General features: G+C 33.0%; 1 protein-coding gene across 2 annotated transcripts in view; it reads right to left on the bottom strand.

Annotated features, from left to right (window-relative positions):
- LOC143226218 (liprin-alpha-1-like) overlaps positions 1–17519 on the bottom strand; it is a 106313-nt gene that overhangs the window by 43142 nt on the left and 45652 nt on the right. For both annotated transcript variants that reach the window (XM_076456924.1, XM_076456925.1), the window contains 4 exons: positions 12493–12567; positions 11267–11332; positions 9041–9259; positions 6037–6168 (listed from right to left, as the gene is read on the bottom strand). In XM_076456924.1, coding sequence (XP_076313039.1) covers positions 6037–6168; positions 9041–9259; positions 11267–11332; positions 12493–12567 — 492 coding nt within the window. The remainder of the gene's footprint in view (positions 1–6036; positions 6169–9040; positions 9260–11266; positions 11333–12492; positions 12568–17519) is intronic.

Here is a 17519-nt window from a genome sequence, read left to right as displayed (position 1 = left end):
TAACATTTTTTTCCAAAATAAAGCAGAAAACAACATTTCAATAGGTCATCTTCAGGTTAAAAAGAGATAGTTTGCAACTTACCATTGCCAGGCACGTGGGTTTTGATATCTTCCAAGAGTAAAATCGATCTTGTAAACTAACAAGTGTTAAATGGATTGTAATATATATCAAGAGTAAACTGGATCTCAGTATCTACCAAAAGCAAAATGGGGCTTCATACCCATCAAGAGTAAACTGAATCTCAGTATCTACTAAAAGTAAAGTGGGACTTCACACCCACAAAGAATAAACTGGATCTTGGTATCTGCTAAAAATAAAATGGGTCTTCATACTTACCAAGAGTAAAATGGATACTGCTATGTAATAATGGTAAAATGGCTTTTGACAGAGCTGGGAAACCACTCCATACCAAGTAACTGAATGTGCATATGCCCTGCCCATTGGGCTAACCTTATATTGGAGAAGATATGTTAACTATAATTAATAATTTACTATGCATATTAACACAAAGTGTGGAAAACTCCTAATAAAAGTACAAGTCTGTTGCACACACAACAAATAGATAAATTACAAAAGTATTTGCTCTAAAGAGATGTCAAATTTCATGAGAAATCAGAGTGTAAAATGATATTCATGAACACGGAAAATTTGTGTATTGCATCTGAAAAAACCCTAAAAAGTACCAAATGCATATCTCCAATAATTTTCAGTATTCCTCTACATTATTTCTGGTTTTTACTTTTTTTTAACAACAGAGTGTCACCAAGCCAACAGGATAAAATGAATAATTGACAGCTCTTACATGAAGTACACATTATCATGTTAGGTAATACTGTAAAAGGTTGTAGTTGCATATTTTGACCCCCATGTATATGCATACAAATAAGAAGGTAACATGTTCTTGTGCATATCAAGGATGTAGGGAATTTTAACATATAACACAACCATAATGGACACCAGAGTTGTAGTAAACTAGAGACCTGTTAAAAGTCAGATGGAGCTTGATATCTACCATAAATTAATTTAAATTTTCCAATGTCATAATTAGTTTCATGTATACTTGAAAGAAGTTTTTTGGTTTTTCCAAAGCTTCTTTAAAATATAATTACTTTGATATTTTTCTAATGCTGTTTTTTGCATTATGTGGTGCTGTTTGTTTTAAACAAAAGCAAATTAACAGTTTATTAAAACAAAAATGAACATTGTGTTTTAGTATTTTTGCTATTTCTAAAACATAGATTCTATTTTTTAAGATAGGAATTAAAATATTCAGAATTGGTACACCATCTATCTATGGTTTAAACCCTTTTTTTTTTCAAGTAGATGTAGTTTTAAGTGTCAAAACTGAAAGCCTAGCTTGCTGTGTTATACTCATTTTCAATGGCATAACATTTGCCTGAGTAGTTTGGATAAATTAGATTAAAATATATTAACTTAGGACTATGTTATTATAATCTTTTGCATAGAAAAATTATTTTTCAATTTCTTAAATAGTACAAAGTTTATTAACTGATCTAAAATATGAAACAGATTGATTTTTAACAAAGAAAACAGAGAAGAACTTAATCATGAACACAGAAAATACTAGAATAATTCTAAGAGTAAAGAATAGAGTTTATCATTTTCAGTATACCATTAAATATATGCTGTTTATTATAAATATATTATCTTAAAGAACTAAGACTATATAAAATTAAATATTAAGGTACTAGTTTTTTTTAGTTTTTTATCCATTCGTGCATTTAAGTCTCTCTCTCAGAAAATATATACCTTGGATCAAATGTTTGTTTGAAAAATACTTCATTAATGTCTATATTTTATCAAATAATAAAAAAGCTCAATGCAGTCAAAGTACCTACAAAAAACAAATGGTTATCTACATATAGTTGAAAAATACATTTACACTACCAATTTTTAACCACATAACAATTAAAAGTTAAATCTACTTAACAGCAAGTAACTTAAAAAGGATTAAAGGAAATTAGTTAGGAGCTTACATGAGAGATAAACTGGAAAAAGAAGACTTAGATAAAACATTAAAACCTTTTCACTAAATTTGTCATTCAGAAACGTTTTAGTGGACTTTAAGTGTCACCGGTGAACCTATGTTAAAAAATGTCTGAATACAGCAATGTCATCTAAGGACAGACCAAATTCATTCAACTGGACCTGGACACAAAAGCCAAAAGGAACAATGGTAGACCATTTGTTCTGAAAAAGCATGGCCACCTGAGGAAAGAAAACACAGCCACAGGTGGGATGCTGAGGTAGGGATCAAAGTTTTGAAGCATACAGTAGAGACAGTTGCAAACAGCAGAGGTTTAGAGGAGAGTCATGAGACTCAGTGTACAAAGTCTGTACTAGAGAAGTGTGGAAAGCTCCTGTACAGGGCCTAAGCCCTTGATGATGAACAGGGTCCAATATTTTCAAAGCCAAGGTCCTGGCTTAGCCATAGACCAGAGACCCATAGTCCAGTTACGATGGAATGAAGAAACAATAGATCTTTAGCATAGAATATCAACCTGTTCCCCAAGAGGTGGAAAAGAGGACATGGAGGATGTTCAGTGCACTTGTATGCTTGATGCATAGCTGTTTGATGTGGGGAATGAAAGTCAGCTTATGGTCAAATATAAGCCCCAAGAACTTTGTCTTGGGGACCACAGGAAGCACAACTTCTTTGAGATGGAGCTTGGGATTAGGATCAATATCCTGTTGGTGGCAGAAGTGAATACACATGGTTTTATAGTGAGAAAAGGTAAAACCATTTGCCGTGGTGCACTTCAGTAAGTAATTGAGGGCAGTCTGTAACTGCAGCTCAGTAAACCTCATGTTCGATGACTTCCACATCTTGAGTCAGTCATTGACATAGAGACCATTTGCAACTGTAAGGGAAATTGTCCACTGATGACATAAATCTTTGTAAGGAAAAGTGTAACATTCAAGATACAGCTCCGAGGGACTTCAAGTTCTGGTGGAAAAGAACAGGAATTTGTCAAACCCACACAGACCTGGAATTGCCTGTTCATTAAAAAATGTTTAATAAAAATCGGTGAACGACCATGCAACCCATGTGAATGGAGATCTTGCAGGATGCCACACCTCCATGTGGTACCACAAACTTTCTCAAGGTAAAAAAATATAGAAACAAGATGTCGCTTGAGAAAGGTTTCCTTGATTGATGTTTCAAGTCAAACCAGGTGGTCCATGGTGGAGCACTGTCGTTGGAACCTGCAATGGGTGAGCAAGAGGAGGTTATTTGACTTGAGAAACAAAACAAGATGAGTATTAACCATTCTCACCAAGTAATTATTGATAGCAAGAAACCCATTTGAAGTGAAAATGTATCTCAGTACAGCTTGTATGGGTATTAACACTTTTACTAATAAAGCAGAGAACAATGTTTTGACCTTCCTAGGCCATCTTCAGGTTAATAAAGAGAGTTTGCAACTGATCATTGCTGGGAAATAAATATAAAGAAATACAAAATCAAAGAAGCCCTACTTACACAACAACTAAAACCAAAATTAAACAATATAAATACCTAAGTATTATATCTATATTAATTAATAACCTAACATCTAAATACATCACTCCCTACAATCCCATGCCCATTTATACTCTCATTCCATAAGAAACATGCCCAGCAACAGTCAGTTGCAAACTCTCTTTGTTAACCTGAAGATGATCTAGGAAAGTCAAAACATTGTTCTCTGCTTTATCAGTAAAAGTGTTAACACCCACACCAGCCATTCTGAGACACATCCTCACTGACATCTTACAAGAGACAGCTCGTCAAAGCAATTGGAAAATAGTTTGAAGAAATCTTGAGATCCTTCCCAGGCTTAGAGAAAGGGAGGAAAATAGCATGGTGCCAAGCAATAGGAAAAGCATTCTCCTGCCAGATCTGGTTAAATACAACCAGATGAATATCAAAAGAGGCAGAAGAGAAATAAGTCATCATCTTGTAGTGAATATCATTGGGTCCAACTGATGTACTGCCAGACCAATGAAGAGTAAACTTGAGTTCTATCAGTGTAAAGGGGCAGTGATACTCATATAGATGATCTGCCCAAAAGGGAAGAGGCAATCACTCTGTCCAAGTCTTGAGGTTAAGAAGGTGGGGGATGAAGCAAAAGTGCTAGATACACATGAAAAGCTTTTGCTAAGAGTATTGCCAATGCTCTGGGCATCAGCAACTTCCTGGTCATTGAAGAGCAAGATCGAAAGAGAAGCAAATCTTGTCTCATATGACTTTGGAACTGGTGGTAGAAGAGATGCTAGTTGTCACTTTAATCCAAGATTCCTTCTAGCTTTGACATCTTACCTGCCAAGCATGTGCACAGGCCTGCTGGAAAGCGATGTGGCTTGAAAGTGTGGGATACCTACAAAAGTTATTTCAAGCTAGTTTATGAGCATGTCATACCATGTAGCAGGTAGAATTCTACCATGGATGAGGATACCATGGAAAAAGAGTCGAGATTTTAGACTGACAAACGACAGCATGTTCAAGTTTTGAAAGAGCGATGAAAGAGGGCCAGTTGGCCTGGCACAGCTTTCACCAAGAAAAGCAGGTTGGGTGGTAACATCATGAGCCTTCACAAAATGTTAGAAAAATGATCTCTTGCCCCATTGGATCACTGTCAACCCTTCAAGAAAACTGAGGGAAAAGTGAAGGGGAGCAGACAGAGGTCAACAGCAGTAAAAGATTGACTAGATGCATGAAAATAAGTATAAACTCCAGTATTGATAAGAGAAAGGTTGTAATCCGAGAGTATACACTATACGGAGCAACCCCTCCCATCAATATCAACATCTCCCCAGAGAGGATTATGTCCATTAAAGTCCCCCAGGATTTAAAAGGTAGATGGTAACTGTTCAATTCAATAAAAATATCAAGGTCTGACTGATTATAAGTCTCTCCAGGAGACTGGTGGAGAGAACAGACAGTGACAGGACAACCCAAGGATGACATACATATGGCTATGGCCTCCAAGGGTGTATTGAGTGGCAAAGACAGAGCAGACACGTGCTGGCCAACTAGCAATGCCACACCTCCATGCAATCGTCCATCACACAATCTATCATTGTGTGAAGAAAAAGAAAACTGCAAAAATGTTTCCTGTAAGGAAAGACACACAGGATGATAAGAATCAATCAATGCCTTGATGTAATCTGAATTAGAAGGGAAACCTTGACAGTTCCACTATATCAAAGTGGCCATTTTTATTTACGTGAAGGAGAATTAGTCCTACTATATATGTCCATGACTAAACCATATCTATAGCCGTACTATACATGCACTGACTGGTTAATAATTGTAGCCAAATTCTACAAGTTTCAACTGACTATAAATAATTTACTGGATCATGTCTGTTGCCACACTGATTAATATCTGTAGCAAAATTTCACAAGTTTTCAAATGACTGTAGCCACACTATGGATATCTTAACCAATTAATGCCTGTAGCCATATGAAACACATTCTAATTGTTTCTTTTTTGTTTAGATCTATGCAAACTGTAAATGTATTTCCTGGTTAATGTCTGTAGCCACACAGTACCTGTCTTGAGAATATCCTGTCTTCAACCAACTTTATATATCTTGACAAGCTCATTTCTAATTTTCCCTCCAGTGGTGAAATGATTGGTCTGCAGGCTTACACTGCTAAAAATCAGTTTTGATACTCATGGTGGACAGTGCACAAATAGCCCACTGTGTAATTTTGTGTTTTATGACAACTAAACCATTTCTACTTATTTCCAGTGTACATGTTCCAGGTGGTTAATGTTTATTAGAACACTAAGCATGTTCAAAATTTTGTGTAGCTATACTATTCACACACAGCAGATGACTCATATTTGTTTAGTCATACCATTTATGTCTGGAGTGACAAATGTTTTTAGCAATCCCATAATGTACTGAATAGCTCATACTGTGAGTAATACTTGACATTTCATAAGTGGATTATATACATTTTTACTATCGTCACAGTTTAAATATTGTAGTTGACAGAAAATTATAAATGTTTCAACATACCTGAGATTTTTCCATTTGTTGCTGAAGTTTAATTTCTTTAACTGGTAATGTTTCAACTCTCATGGAAAACTGAGAAAGCTTTTGTTCATTCAATTCCAGCCTTTCATCTAGTGTTCTAACCCTTTTCTCACTCTGTAGAATATCATAATTTACCTTTCTGTTAGTGAACATGCCATCATACTTCACATCACACTCTTAATTCAATATAAATATATATATATATATGCAGTGACCAAAATAAACTGGTATATAGTGGTATGCCATACTGACACTCACCAGAACACTAAACATGTGCACTGATACCCTTATACTAATACGGGACTAATACAGTTTCAAAATAGGACCTCTAAAGTTTCCATTTCAAACACTGCACATATGCATATACAGATATGCTTACAAACACACATATGTGGGTTTATTTTTATTTATTAAATGTTTTTTTCCAACTTGAAATAATAATAAAAGAGGAATTAACAGTTCAAAACTTTGTACCACCTACTTAAGTAGATGAACTAAATTCTAACTCATAGATTGAACATAAAAAATCACAACTTTTATAGATTCCTTTGAGGATTAAGATAGAATGCAAAAGATGATTAAGAATTATTATAAAAGATAAATATAAAAAACTAAACTAACTAGTAGTTAGGATTAATTTCACTTTACAGGTAAAATGTTCTACATCCAGCACTGGCCTTGGAATTACTTCCTCCATTATTGGCTTTAATCAGCGGGAGGCTAGGATTCTTTTATCCAGCTAACCAAAAACAGTATACATTATTTTAACAAGCTACTATCAAAGATGGATAGGTCAATCTTAGACCACACCAGCTGACAAATTTTCCAATGACCTTACACTGTATGTGGATGTTAGTTTCTGCGCTCACATTTAAGCAAACTAAAAAGGATCAAATTTTTATTGTTAACTTGAGAGGTATGTGGAAAAATGGGATTGCTATAATCTGAATGAGCTTCTATTATAAGTGATCACACATTTTAAGGAGTCACTGGAAAGCTCTCTTTTTTGACAAGTTGAATTTTGTAGCAACTTTCTTAAAATTCTCACATACATCTTTTCTTGTAAAGAGCTGTGATATTTTCTTCCAGCCACAATTGTTTTTTGTGGTATTATTGTCGAATATTTGAGTATTAACTGTGAAAGAAAATAAAGATACTAAATACGTCACAACTTACATTTTATACCTACAAAAACACATGCCAAAACCTAACATTCTGAAAAGCATTATAATTGATTATTTGAAACATTAGGACTTTTTTTTTTTAATCTAGAAACACATGTGTACACCTTTTCCTCATACACATAAACTATGGTCAGGCACTGTTTTGAACAGATAACTAGTGAATTGTTATTTTGTTTATGTTTTCTGTAAAGCAAAGTGTCGATAAATAGCCGTACTTAGTTCTGAAGCAGCAGACTAAGGACTAGACAGTAACTTAACAGCATCCATCAACCAGTTTTTGGCTATCCTAGTTTGATTGATTTGTGGGAGAGGACCCTCACTTGTTAATCAATTCTTTAAGTTATGAATTAATGTTGATTCTTGCTGGGCACTCAGGTATTTCGTTTTCTAATGTAGATGTTCTCTTTCTGGGCAATGTTCTAAATGAAATAATAACTAAAGTGATTTTTAAACTACTGCACCTTTAGTTCAACAGGTTAGATGTTTGAAAATAAATATTTGTTCTTGCTTAAAATACTTCTGTTTAACAACCCATCATGCAAAATCTAGATGAACGCTTACATATAACTGCTTCGTTGCAGTCAAACTAATGTGAATTTTAAACATTGATGGCTGTAATTGCTCATTTTCTCTAATAAAACAGATTTAAAATTTCTAAAAGTTTAGTAAATTTTGTACTTAATTACTGAGCATGCAACAGCAGAATATGAAAAAAAAAAACTTGGCTAAGAGGATGGGACAGCCAAAATGGACTAATGGGTCTCTTGTTGTCCCTAAACATTATGTTATGTTTAGACACAAGTCTATCAATTAGGGTACTGTATACTAACTTGTGGGAATTTGCTGTGGACTTAATATAATATGGATAGAGAAGTGTGAATAAAGGAAAATGTAGAACCATAGTAATCAACTCTCCTCAACTGGAGAGGACACCATGACTGATTGACTGAAATATAATAAGAACTATAATCACTAATGGCTCTTATATACATTGACATGTCACTGCATTGCTTTTATAAAGTGTAAATAAACCTCTGTAAAATGTAACCAAAATCCACATTACACATTTAAAACTACTTTTCACCACATACAGCTTTTCCAAACTTATTCATGGTAACAATTATTTTACAGTTTTGTATAAATCTCAGTTAGTTATATTATTTTGAACTTTCAAATGAACAACTTCATATCACCTTAGCTAATATTTTCATTGTGAATATAGGTTAATCTGACAAAAGATGAATCCATACAGTATGGTGGTTCTACTTCTACTGACACCCTTCTTACTAAGTAAGATACATCTTACCATTTTAAATGTGTTATTGGTAAAATATTTATTTGTCTCACTTGTATGTGTAATACTATTTGTCTTTGTTTTACTTGTTTTTAACTTAAGGAATAAATCACTGAAAGTGAGATTTAAATAACCGCATTCTTTAGTTTATTAGGATAAAAGTAACAAAGCAGCAAGAAAGTTTGAGAACCTAGGGCTGTTTTTACATACTTCCTACCATAAAAATATACATGGACAGAAATATTTTTAGTAACATTCCACCAGACAATAAAGGTAAGAATTTTTATTTACATGTAGGGCAAATTCTCATCTGCTGTATGGTGGTTTTTGTTTTTTGTAATGTATTTTTAAGATAATAAAATAAGGTAGTTGCAGATACTGAAAGCACTGCATAGTGTAAACACTGTATAGATGTTTTTTAAGTTAAAATCTTCAACTCCTAAATTTTTTCGCTTTATCATTATATTACATAATTATTCAAATTTTGATGTTTAGGTTTTCTTTTTACCTCTTTGAGGACATGTGTTAACTTTGCGTTTTCAATCTGTAGCACTGACACCTCTTTTTGTGAAGAAGTCAACATTTCTTCCATGTCCTGAACCTTTTTCACAAGTTCTGAGATTTTTACCCTTGCTGTTTCAAGTTCAGCAGTCTGCTTTTCCACAGTTTCCTTGCGTTCTACCATCTTAGCTGCCTCAATTATTACCTCTGTTGATCCGTTTGGTACCTGAAGACACACATAAAGATTTATTTTAAATTTATAACCAAAACAATCTTGGTACCTCAAAACGAATAAAAAACTTCTAAGTTAAGTAAGCTAAATTAATTAATTTTAAGACTCATTTTTTATATTGTACATAAATACAAAATACAGTTATTCACTAACATACTTTACTCCATAAACAGAACTAAAAAGTTTAACACAAAAATCCAACTTGTCTGCAGTAACAATTCTGTTAATATTGTGAAAAAGAATAAGGAGGTTATTTACATATATTTAAATCATTAACATTAATATAATGATAATTTTAAATTCTGAGTGATATATATATTTTTATGTTAAATATATATAAAATAGTCATTTACCATCATAAAAATATTTTTTTTATATATGTTATTTTAATGTCATTCAATTTAACTGTTAAATTTAATTAATGAAACCAATAAGACACTGAATCTAAATAAACCACAAGAAAATATACATTATTACAAATTAACTACAAAAATAAAAAACATGCTAAGTTTAAAATAATAATAACCTGATTATAATTTGACTCGAGAAATCAGAAACTTAAACAAAGTTTTATACTGATTTGATTATAAGCTGAATCAAGAAACTGGAAATTTAAAATAATTAAACTATAATAATAATAATCTTGTTACAGAATGACAGCGAAATTAAAAACTTATGCGAGTAGGCCATAATAATGATTTTTGTTAATCACTTTACTTGAATAATCAGAAACTTTAGTAAATTACAATAATGATCTTGTTATAAGTTAACTGAAAAAAAAAACAGAATTTTCTGATAAATAGCCAATACCATTTATATGATTACAAATTGACTAAATAAATCAAAGCCTTAAATGAATAAACCATTTATCTGATTATAGCTGTGCCAAATCATTGTAATGACCTCATAATAATTTAACTTCATAAATCAGTAAAATAAAATATACAAGTCACCAATATTGTTTGCTAAACATACATATAAACTAAATGTTTGGTGTAGGTTGAATAAACAAAAAAGTGGCTGTTTGAACTTCAATCAAAAGTACATTTGAGTGTGTTTAACAGCTATCACATAAAGAAGGGTTTAGGCCCAAAAGGTGCCAAATTAAAAGTTTTCATCGATTCTTTTACTATTGTATTCATCTGATTTCTTCCTAAACTTTGTCTTACATCTTCTGTTTTTATACATAGTTTTGTATTTTTAAACATTATAGAGTTGCTTCTCAGCTTCTATACATAGAATGTGACATGTTTTCCTTCTAAATGTGCAATGTTTGGAGTATAAAGCATGACTGATGTCCCTGCAGTATTATTACATACCACAGTGCAATACACTAAATAATGCTGAAATATTAAACCTATATATTGTATGGTTTAATATTAATTTACAAACTAATATAGGAGAAATCAGGACTAAGCCAAAAGATAAATAACGTTAACTGCTTCCTTATTTTGAATGGGACAAAAAATGTTTTATAAATGTACACACATTTATTTGTCTACAAATATAGAGATAAATTGTTTGTTTGTTTGTTTGTTTTCGAATTTCGCACAAAGCTACGCGAGGGCTATCTCTGTTACCCGTCCCTAATTTAGCACTGTAAGACTAGAGGGAAGGCAGCTAATCATCACCACCCACCGCCAACTCTTGGGCTACTCTTTTACCAATGAAGAGTGGGATTGACCGTCACATTATAACGCACCCACGGCTGAAAGGGCGAGCATGTTTGGCGCGACGGGGATGCGAAACCGCGACCCTCAGATTACGGGTCGCACGCCTTAACACGCTTGGCCATGCCGGGCCATAGAGATAAATAGAAAATAAATGATGTCGATTTCAATGCCGTAAACGAATCGTAAATAACTGAGCTTCTATTGGATTTTACAAAACTATTGAAAACAGTTTAATGTTAGTGTTAAAATTACTACCAGAGTAGGAACAACGAAATTATTAAATACATATTATAAGAGCTAAAGATATAAATTAATTTCAAAGTCTCACTTTAGAATGTTCAGGACTTCCTGGACTTTTCTTACCATCACCCGCACTACTTCTGAGATGCTGTATCTGAATTAGTAAAACTATTTCATCAAGTGTTCCACTATCCATAACTACATCATGTTATAAATATTACAAGGTCAGCTTCTTCAATTCAATTATTTAATGAAAAGCCATAATTAACTACATCAAATAAAATGTCTTATTCTTTTTAACATATAAATACATTACTTTGCAAAATTAATTTTAATATAATTCAATATTTGTTTTGCATTATGACAAATTAATTTCTTAACATTTTATAAAAACACAGGTACTAGAATGTTCATACATAGTCTGTCATACTAAATATATTTATTAACAGGCTACTTCCAATTAAAAACCTTTTAACAATTTAAGATAAATGTACAAATAAAGAAACAGGAGTAGTTGTATAACACCAAGATGTAAGTGTGTAAAGCAATATGTCAAGATTTAAAGTAAATACACAACTGTATGTTAAGGAACAATCGAATTTAATATATTTATAAAGTTTGAACTATAATTTTCTTTCTCTTTAGCATATATTACTGCATTGTTTATAAAGTCTGTTTTACCCAAATGACTTTCACATTCCTATAAAAGTCTGCCATAATAAAATCTCCTTCGTAATTAACAGATATTTTAATTGGCATATTTATAAAATTTCTGCCATCCAAATCTTGCTCGTCACGGTTAAAATCAACAAATTCTACTATCATGCTCATCAAGTCTATTATTCAGGATTTTATTATTACATTAAACTTTTTTATGTTTATAAATATTCTACCATCCAAAATATACCTTCTTATTAATTTATATTTATAAATAATCTGCTATCCAAACTTCATTCTTTTATGAATTGTTATTGGTACGTACACTGCTGGCCAAAATCTTAAGGCCAATGAACATAAATAAAATATATGCATTTTGCGTTGTTAGACTCAACCACTTATTTGAGCAGAGCTTCGAAAGATGAAAATAAGAAAATCGAAAATAAAAATAAAAAACTTTTTAGCATTTTACAGGGAAAATGTGAACACTATGAACCTACAATGTATCTACAATGAAACGTTATTCATACTTTAGTAAAAGCCTTGCCAGTTACTGCAACTGATTTAAATTATCCTAACCAAAATGTTTCCTACTTTGTAAATTCATATATGCATACGAGGAATCATGACAGAAATTATTTTTCAAAGCGAACTTACTTCTTCATTAGCCCTCATTAGCTCCTTTTCTAAAGTGGCAGTTTTTTCTAAAGAAACCCGAAGTTTTTCTTGAACCTACGAATACAACCAGATGATGATCAAAATTTATTTCCTCTGAAAAAACAACAACATATATTTTATATTTTGTTTTAACAATGAACAACGTATTTGTTAATAATAATTCAAAAAGGTTTACTAATCGTAGATATAAATAATATTAAATTGAAAATCAAGTGACTGCCATTGATACGTGTTGCAATGTTGTTGGGATGGCAAAGCTATTTCACCTTAAAATTATGTCCGTTTTCTGTCTATTACACATTTGGATAATTTTGTTATTTGATTTTAATAAATTTTCAACTCAAGATGATTTAACCCCGATTTTATCTTACAACGTAATGTAAAACATCGTTCTTAAAATACTAATATATGACGTTTCATATGCAGAATACATTGAATTTAGTTCAGAGGGAAATCGTAAGAGTAAAATATTCCCTTTCCTTTGTGTTTGGCCCGGCATGGCCAGGTGGATAAGGCACTCGACTCGTAATCCGAGGGTTTCGGGTTCGAATCCCCGTCATACCAAACATGCTCGCCCTTTGAGCAGTGAGAGCGTTATAATGTGACGGTCAATCCCACTATTCGTTGGTAAAAGAGAAGCCCAAGTGTTGGCAGTGGATTGTAATGACTAGCTGCCTTCCCTCTAGGGCTAGTGCAGATAGCAATCGAGAAGCTTTGCGCGAAATTCGAAACAAACCAAACCAATCCTTTGTGTTTATTATATGCCACATAAAAGTATAAATGTCAAATATTTTTGCCAATGAACAATAGACGGTGCAACATGTCCATTTTACTGGGGGTCAAGAGGTGGGGGAATGTTATTTTTGTAACTGCATCTTCGAGTAGCTAAGGTTCTTAACTAAAGTGGATGGAAATAATCAGGAAAAATTAAGATATAATGTAATAAAATGAATTCAGATGTATTTGATAATTTGTGACAGAAAATGACACAAATACTTGAAAAATATATATTAGTTTGGTATAAGCGAAAACAAGCCGAAACAAAAATAAATTAAAAAATAAAAACAAAATACACTGCACTGATTGAAAGGATCCCAGTGTACAAGCTATAATGTGGGATAAAAATGCACCCTAGGTTTGGGAGGTGACTGCGGAAGTATGACACACATTGCGGTATGGATACACCATCTATCAGTCTTAACCTCCATTTGCTAGTTTCACATAAAGAAATAAAACAAAGGAATAGCAATAGAATATAGAAATATAAATTAGGAGAGCGAGATGTAGGTGCTTAAGCTCACAAAGTCCCACATCTATATCAACCATTACTGTCTGCACTCTGTTGTGGGAAGGTGACTGTTTTCCAAAGCAAATAAGAAGAAAAAATAATTGAAAAAATAAAAATTATAAAAAGAAAAATAAGGTATTACCATTTATGGGTAAATAAGCTAAATAAACATACCATTTGAAGTTAACATTTCAGCCTCTATTATGGTAGAAAGGCCCTTCAATTTTTATTGCAGCTTAACTCATGTACATAACGAGCCTCTTATTGAAAAAAAAAATCATCACGATACTGTACATTTATAATCTTGGTGAAACCTAGTTTAAGATATTTCACTATTATTATTATTCTATAATCAGAAGAAACTCTTCTGGGTGAAATTTAACATTCTCCTCATTAGAGCAGTGGCTATTAAGAACACCCTGACATTAAAATCAAATGTCATTTCTCACAGTAGGATTCACTTTTGAATGTCGACATAGCCAGGTTACTTAATTATGCAAAGCATTTTATTTTATATGGAAATTATATATTACTGGTGTAGTACAAGACGTATGCTGATTAAAGCAGGAAAATAGTGTGTACATTTGACCTGATATATTTAACTGATGCTGACTTCAGAAACACGTGACAAGTTATGCATACAATAACACTATGTAACAAAATTTTTACTTTTTCTTGTTCCTGGGTAGAAAGTGTTATTTCTCAATTTCTTATGCCTAAAGTAAACCGAAAAGACCTATTTTTCTCTTCTAACTTTGCTTTTGTGACCTGAGTAATGAAATTTTCAAATTTACCCATTTTCCAGAACATCCAAAATAAATTCAGTGCTAAGTAGCTGATAGAGAATGCTCTCAAACTTCCAAGAAATTTCAAAAACTTTCTAGAATATTGTGAACTTACGAGAATTTTCTAGAACTTTACATCGTAATATATATATACATCTATACAGGGGCTCACCACTCACCACTTCAGTTTAGCTCTAGCTGCTTAAGTGAGCACACAGACCTATTTGATTTTATTATAGATGGCATCAAGAAGCTGCAAGCATTCTCCAGACGCATTCTGCTATGTATGTGGCCAATTTATCTAGACAAGAGCGAAAAAGTACTCTGTGACAGCATTTGCTAAAATGTGTGAAGCCTGTAAGGCATATTTCGGCATGCCTGTCGGGGATCAAGACAAATCATGGACACCTCATTTTACCTGCGAGCACTGCAAAAAAAAAACTCTAAAAGGTAAGACGGATAATTTTTACTTGCTTGAATAGTAAGATTTTATATTATACAAATTTTAGACATTTTAAAATTTAAATATCTTGTAATTTACTTTTTAAATTTCAAATAGTATAGAAAAATATCATATAAAATATTTTCCATGAACCTCTTACACATTAGTTGTGGATGAAATAAATTTATTCTTCATAATAACAAATTTATTTTGCCCTCTTGCAGGATGGTACAGAGGGGAAATGAGAGCCATGAAGTTCGCTATTCCAAGAATTTGGTGTGAACCCACTGACTACTCAAGCAATTGCTACTTCTGCATGGTGGACCCTTCCAAACGCCGGGCTGGCAAGAATGCATCTGCTATCATGTATCGGGACCTTCCATCATCCATCGCCCCAGTGCCACACTTCCCTGAACTCCCTGTATCCACTCCGCCAAAGAGAAAGCAGCCATCTCGAAAAACTATTAACTTCTAAACATTTTTGTATAACTTTAGTATAAATACATGTAAATCTTGATTCATATGTTGTTTTATTCAAACCTTATGTAAATGAAAATGCGCAAATTTGCCCGTGTTTACATAGAAAATATGTTAATTTCTAAATTTCATTATCCAGGTCACAAAAGCAAAGTTTGAAGGGAATAATGGCCATTTTCTCTACTTTTACAACATAAGCAAGTAAGAAATAACACATACTATCCAGGAACAAAATTTGTGTTATATAGTGTAATATGTGTACAATATCTGCTGTAGGTACCTCTACGTCCTATGCACATACCTAACTTTTCATGAACAGTACTTTTTCCAGTCATGGACACATCAATACAGTGCATAATGGTCCTTTTTCAATTCGTATAAATTTACATTTGTGCAATAACTTTAATCTACCAGTCTAACAGCAAATAGAAAAATCAAAATATAAATCCAATTTTCATTAATTACCTTAAATATATTTTGTTGATAAAACAGCTTTATGGGTAATGCACGAGGTCTGATAAAAATGTTTTGAGACTTCTAGTGTTACAGGTACCTACAAAGGCAGTGAGCTTCACTAACGTGTGTACAAAGTACAAATAGTGATCCACCCCACGAACAAGCCATTTTCAAGACCTTATACCCGTGTTACGAAAAACGAGTTCAAAGACAGACGTATCTCTTGCCCCTGACGTAATAAAAATGGATTGAAAAGAAAAGCAACGTGTTTGCATCAATTTTTATCTGAAAAATGGTAAAGGGGGAAAAGAAATCCTCGAAGTGTTAAGAACTGCCTTTGTTGATGACTGCTTAAGGAAGACTGTCGTTTACCAGCGAGTAAAACTCGAAAATCGCAAGAACGTTGAAACAAGTATGTATCAGCTGGGCGGAGATTACTTTGAAGGGGGTAACATATAATACTGATGTATGTACATTATTCTTCAGAATAAAAATGAAGTCTTAGAACATTTTGATCACACCTCGTATGTCAGAGTAATTTCACAGATCTTACAAACATTAAGTAAAGAAATACCAAGGACATAGGCCTGACTTTTCCAACTGAGTACAGTACGCTACAGTGAATTAGTTTCAAGAACACTGCAGGAATATAATTACAGCATGATTGACAATTTTCACCATTAAATCAAATCGTAATTATATGGTTGCCACATTATTCTATTTCATATGAGAATCATTTCTGTAGTCCTCTGTTTTCATGTAAACCTGCAAATACACAATCGACATTGTGCAAAACATTTATATATCTAATACACTTAACTGATATTTGACACATATAATTAAATGTAACAAAATAGAAAGGCACATACATGTATGTACACTGTAATAAAACTAGGCCTCACTCTGTTATAAGCACTATTCTATATACATTACATTTGCACTAATATTTTTCTTCGGACCCTGTATGGCCAAGTAGGTTAAGACGTTCGACTCCTAATCTGAGGGTCGCGGGTTCGAATCCCCGTCGCATCAAACATGCTCGCCCTTTCAGCCGTGGGGACGTTATAATGTAACGGTCAATCCCACTATTCGTTGGTAAAAGAGTAACCCAAGAGTTGGCGGTGGGTGGTGATGACTAGCTGCCTTCTTTCTAGTTTTACACTGCTAAATTAGGAACGGCTAGTGCGTGTAAACCTCGTGCATCTTTGCGCGAAAGTCAAAAAACAAACACATAATAATCTTTTGTTGTTGTTCAAAAAAACAAAACATTTTCGTCCATTTGTTTTACAAACTGATTATTTATCATAATAACACAGACAACTCAAGTATCTGGACTAGAAGGGGCCACCTCCAAAAATTTAATCTCTCACGTAATTCCGAGAATGCGTTGATTGACAATATTTCCCTCATGTTTAAATCGTTTCGAAGATCAGCCTTAACGACAGCGGTCACTCTAGACTTGTCTCAAGCCATACAAATTAACCTGAATTTCTTCTCTCATCCATTAAGTGAAGTCAAATATTTAATAAATAATAAAAGTTTACCTTGATACTCAGTG

Source organism: Tachypleus tridentatus, chromosome 9 (genome assembly GCF_004210375.1).
Source record: "Tachypleus tridentatus isolate NWPU-2018 chromosome 9, ASM421037v1, whole genome shotgun sequence".
NCBI classification, from domain to species: Eukaryota; Metazoa; Arthropoda; class Merostomata; order Xiphosura; family Limulidae; genus Tachypleus; species Tachypleus tridentatus.
The sequence above is the reverse complement of the archived record's forward strand: the minus strand, read 5'-3'. Positions and strand labels throughout refer to the sequence as shown.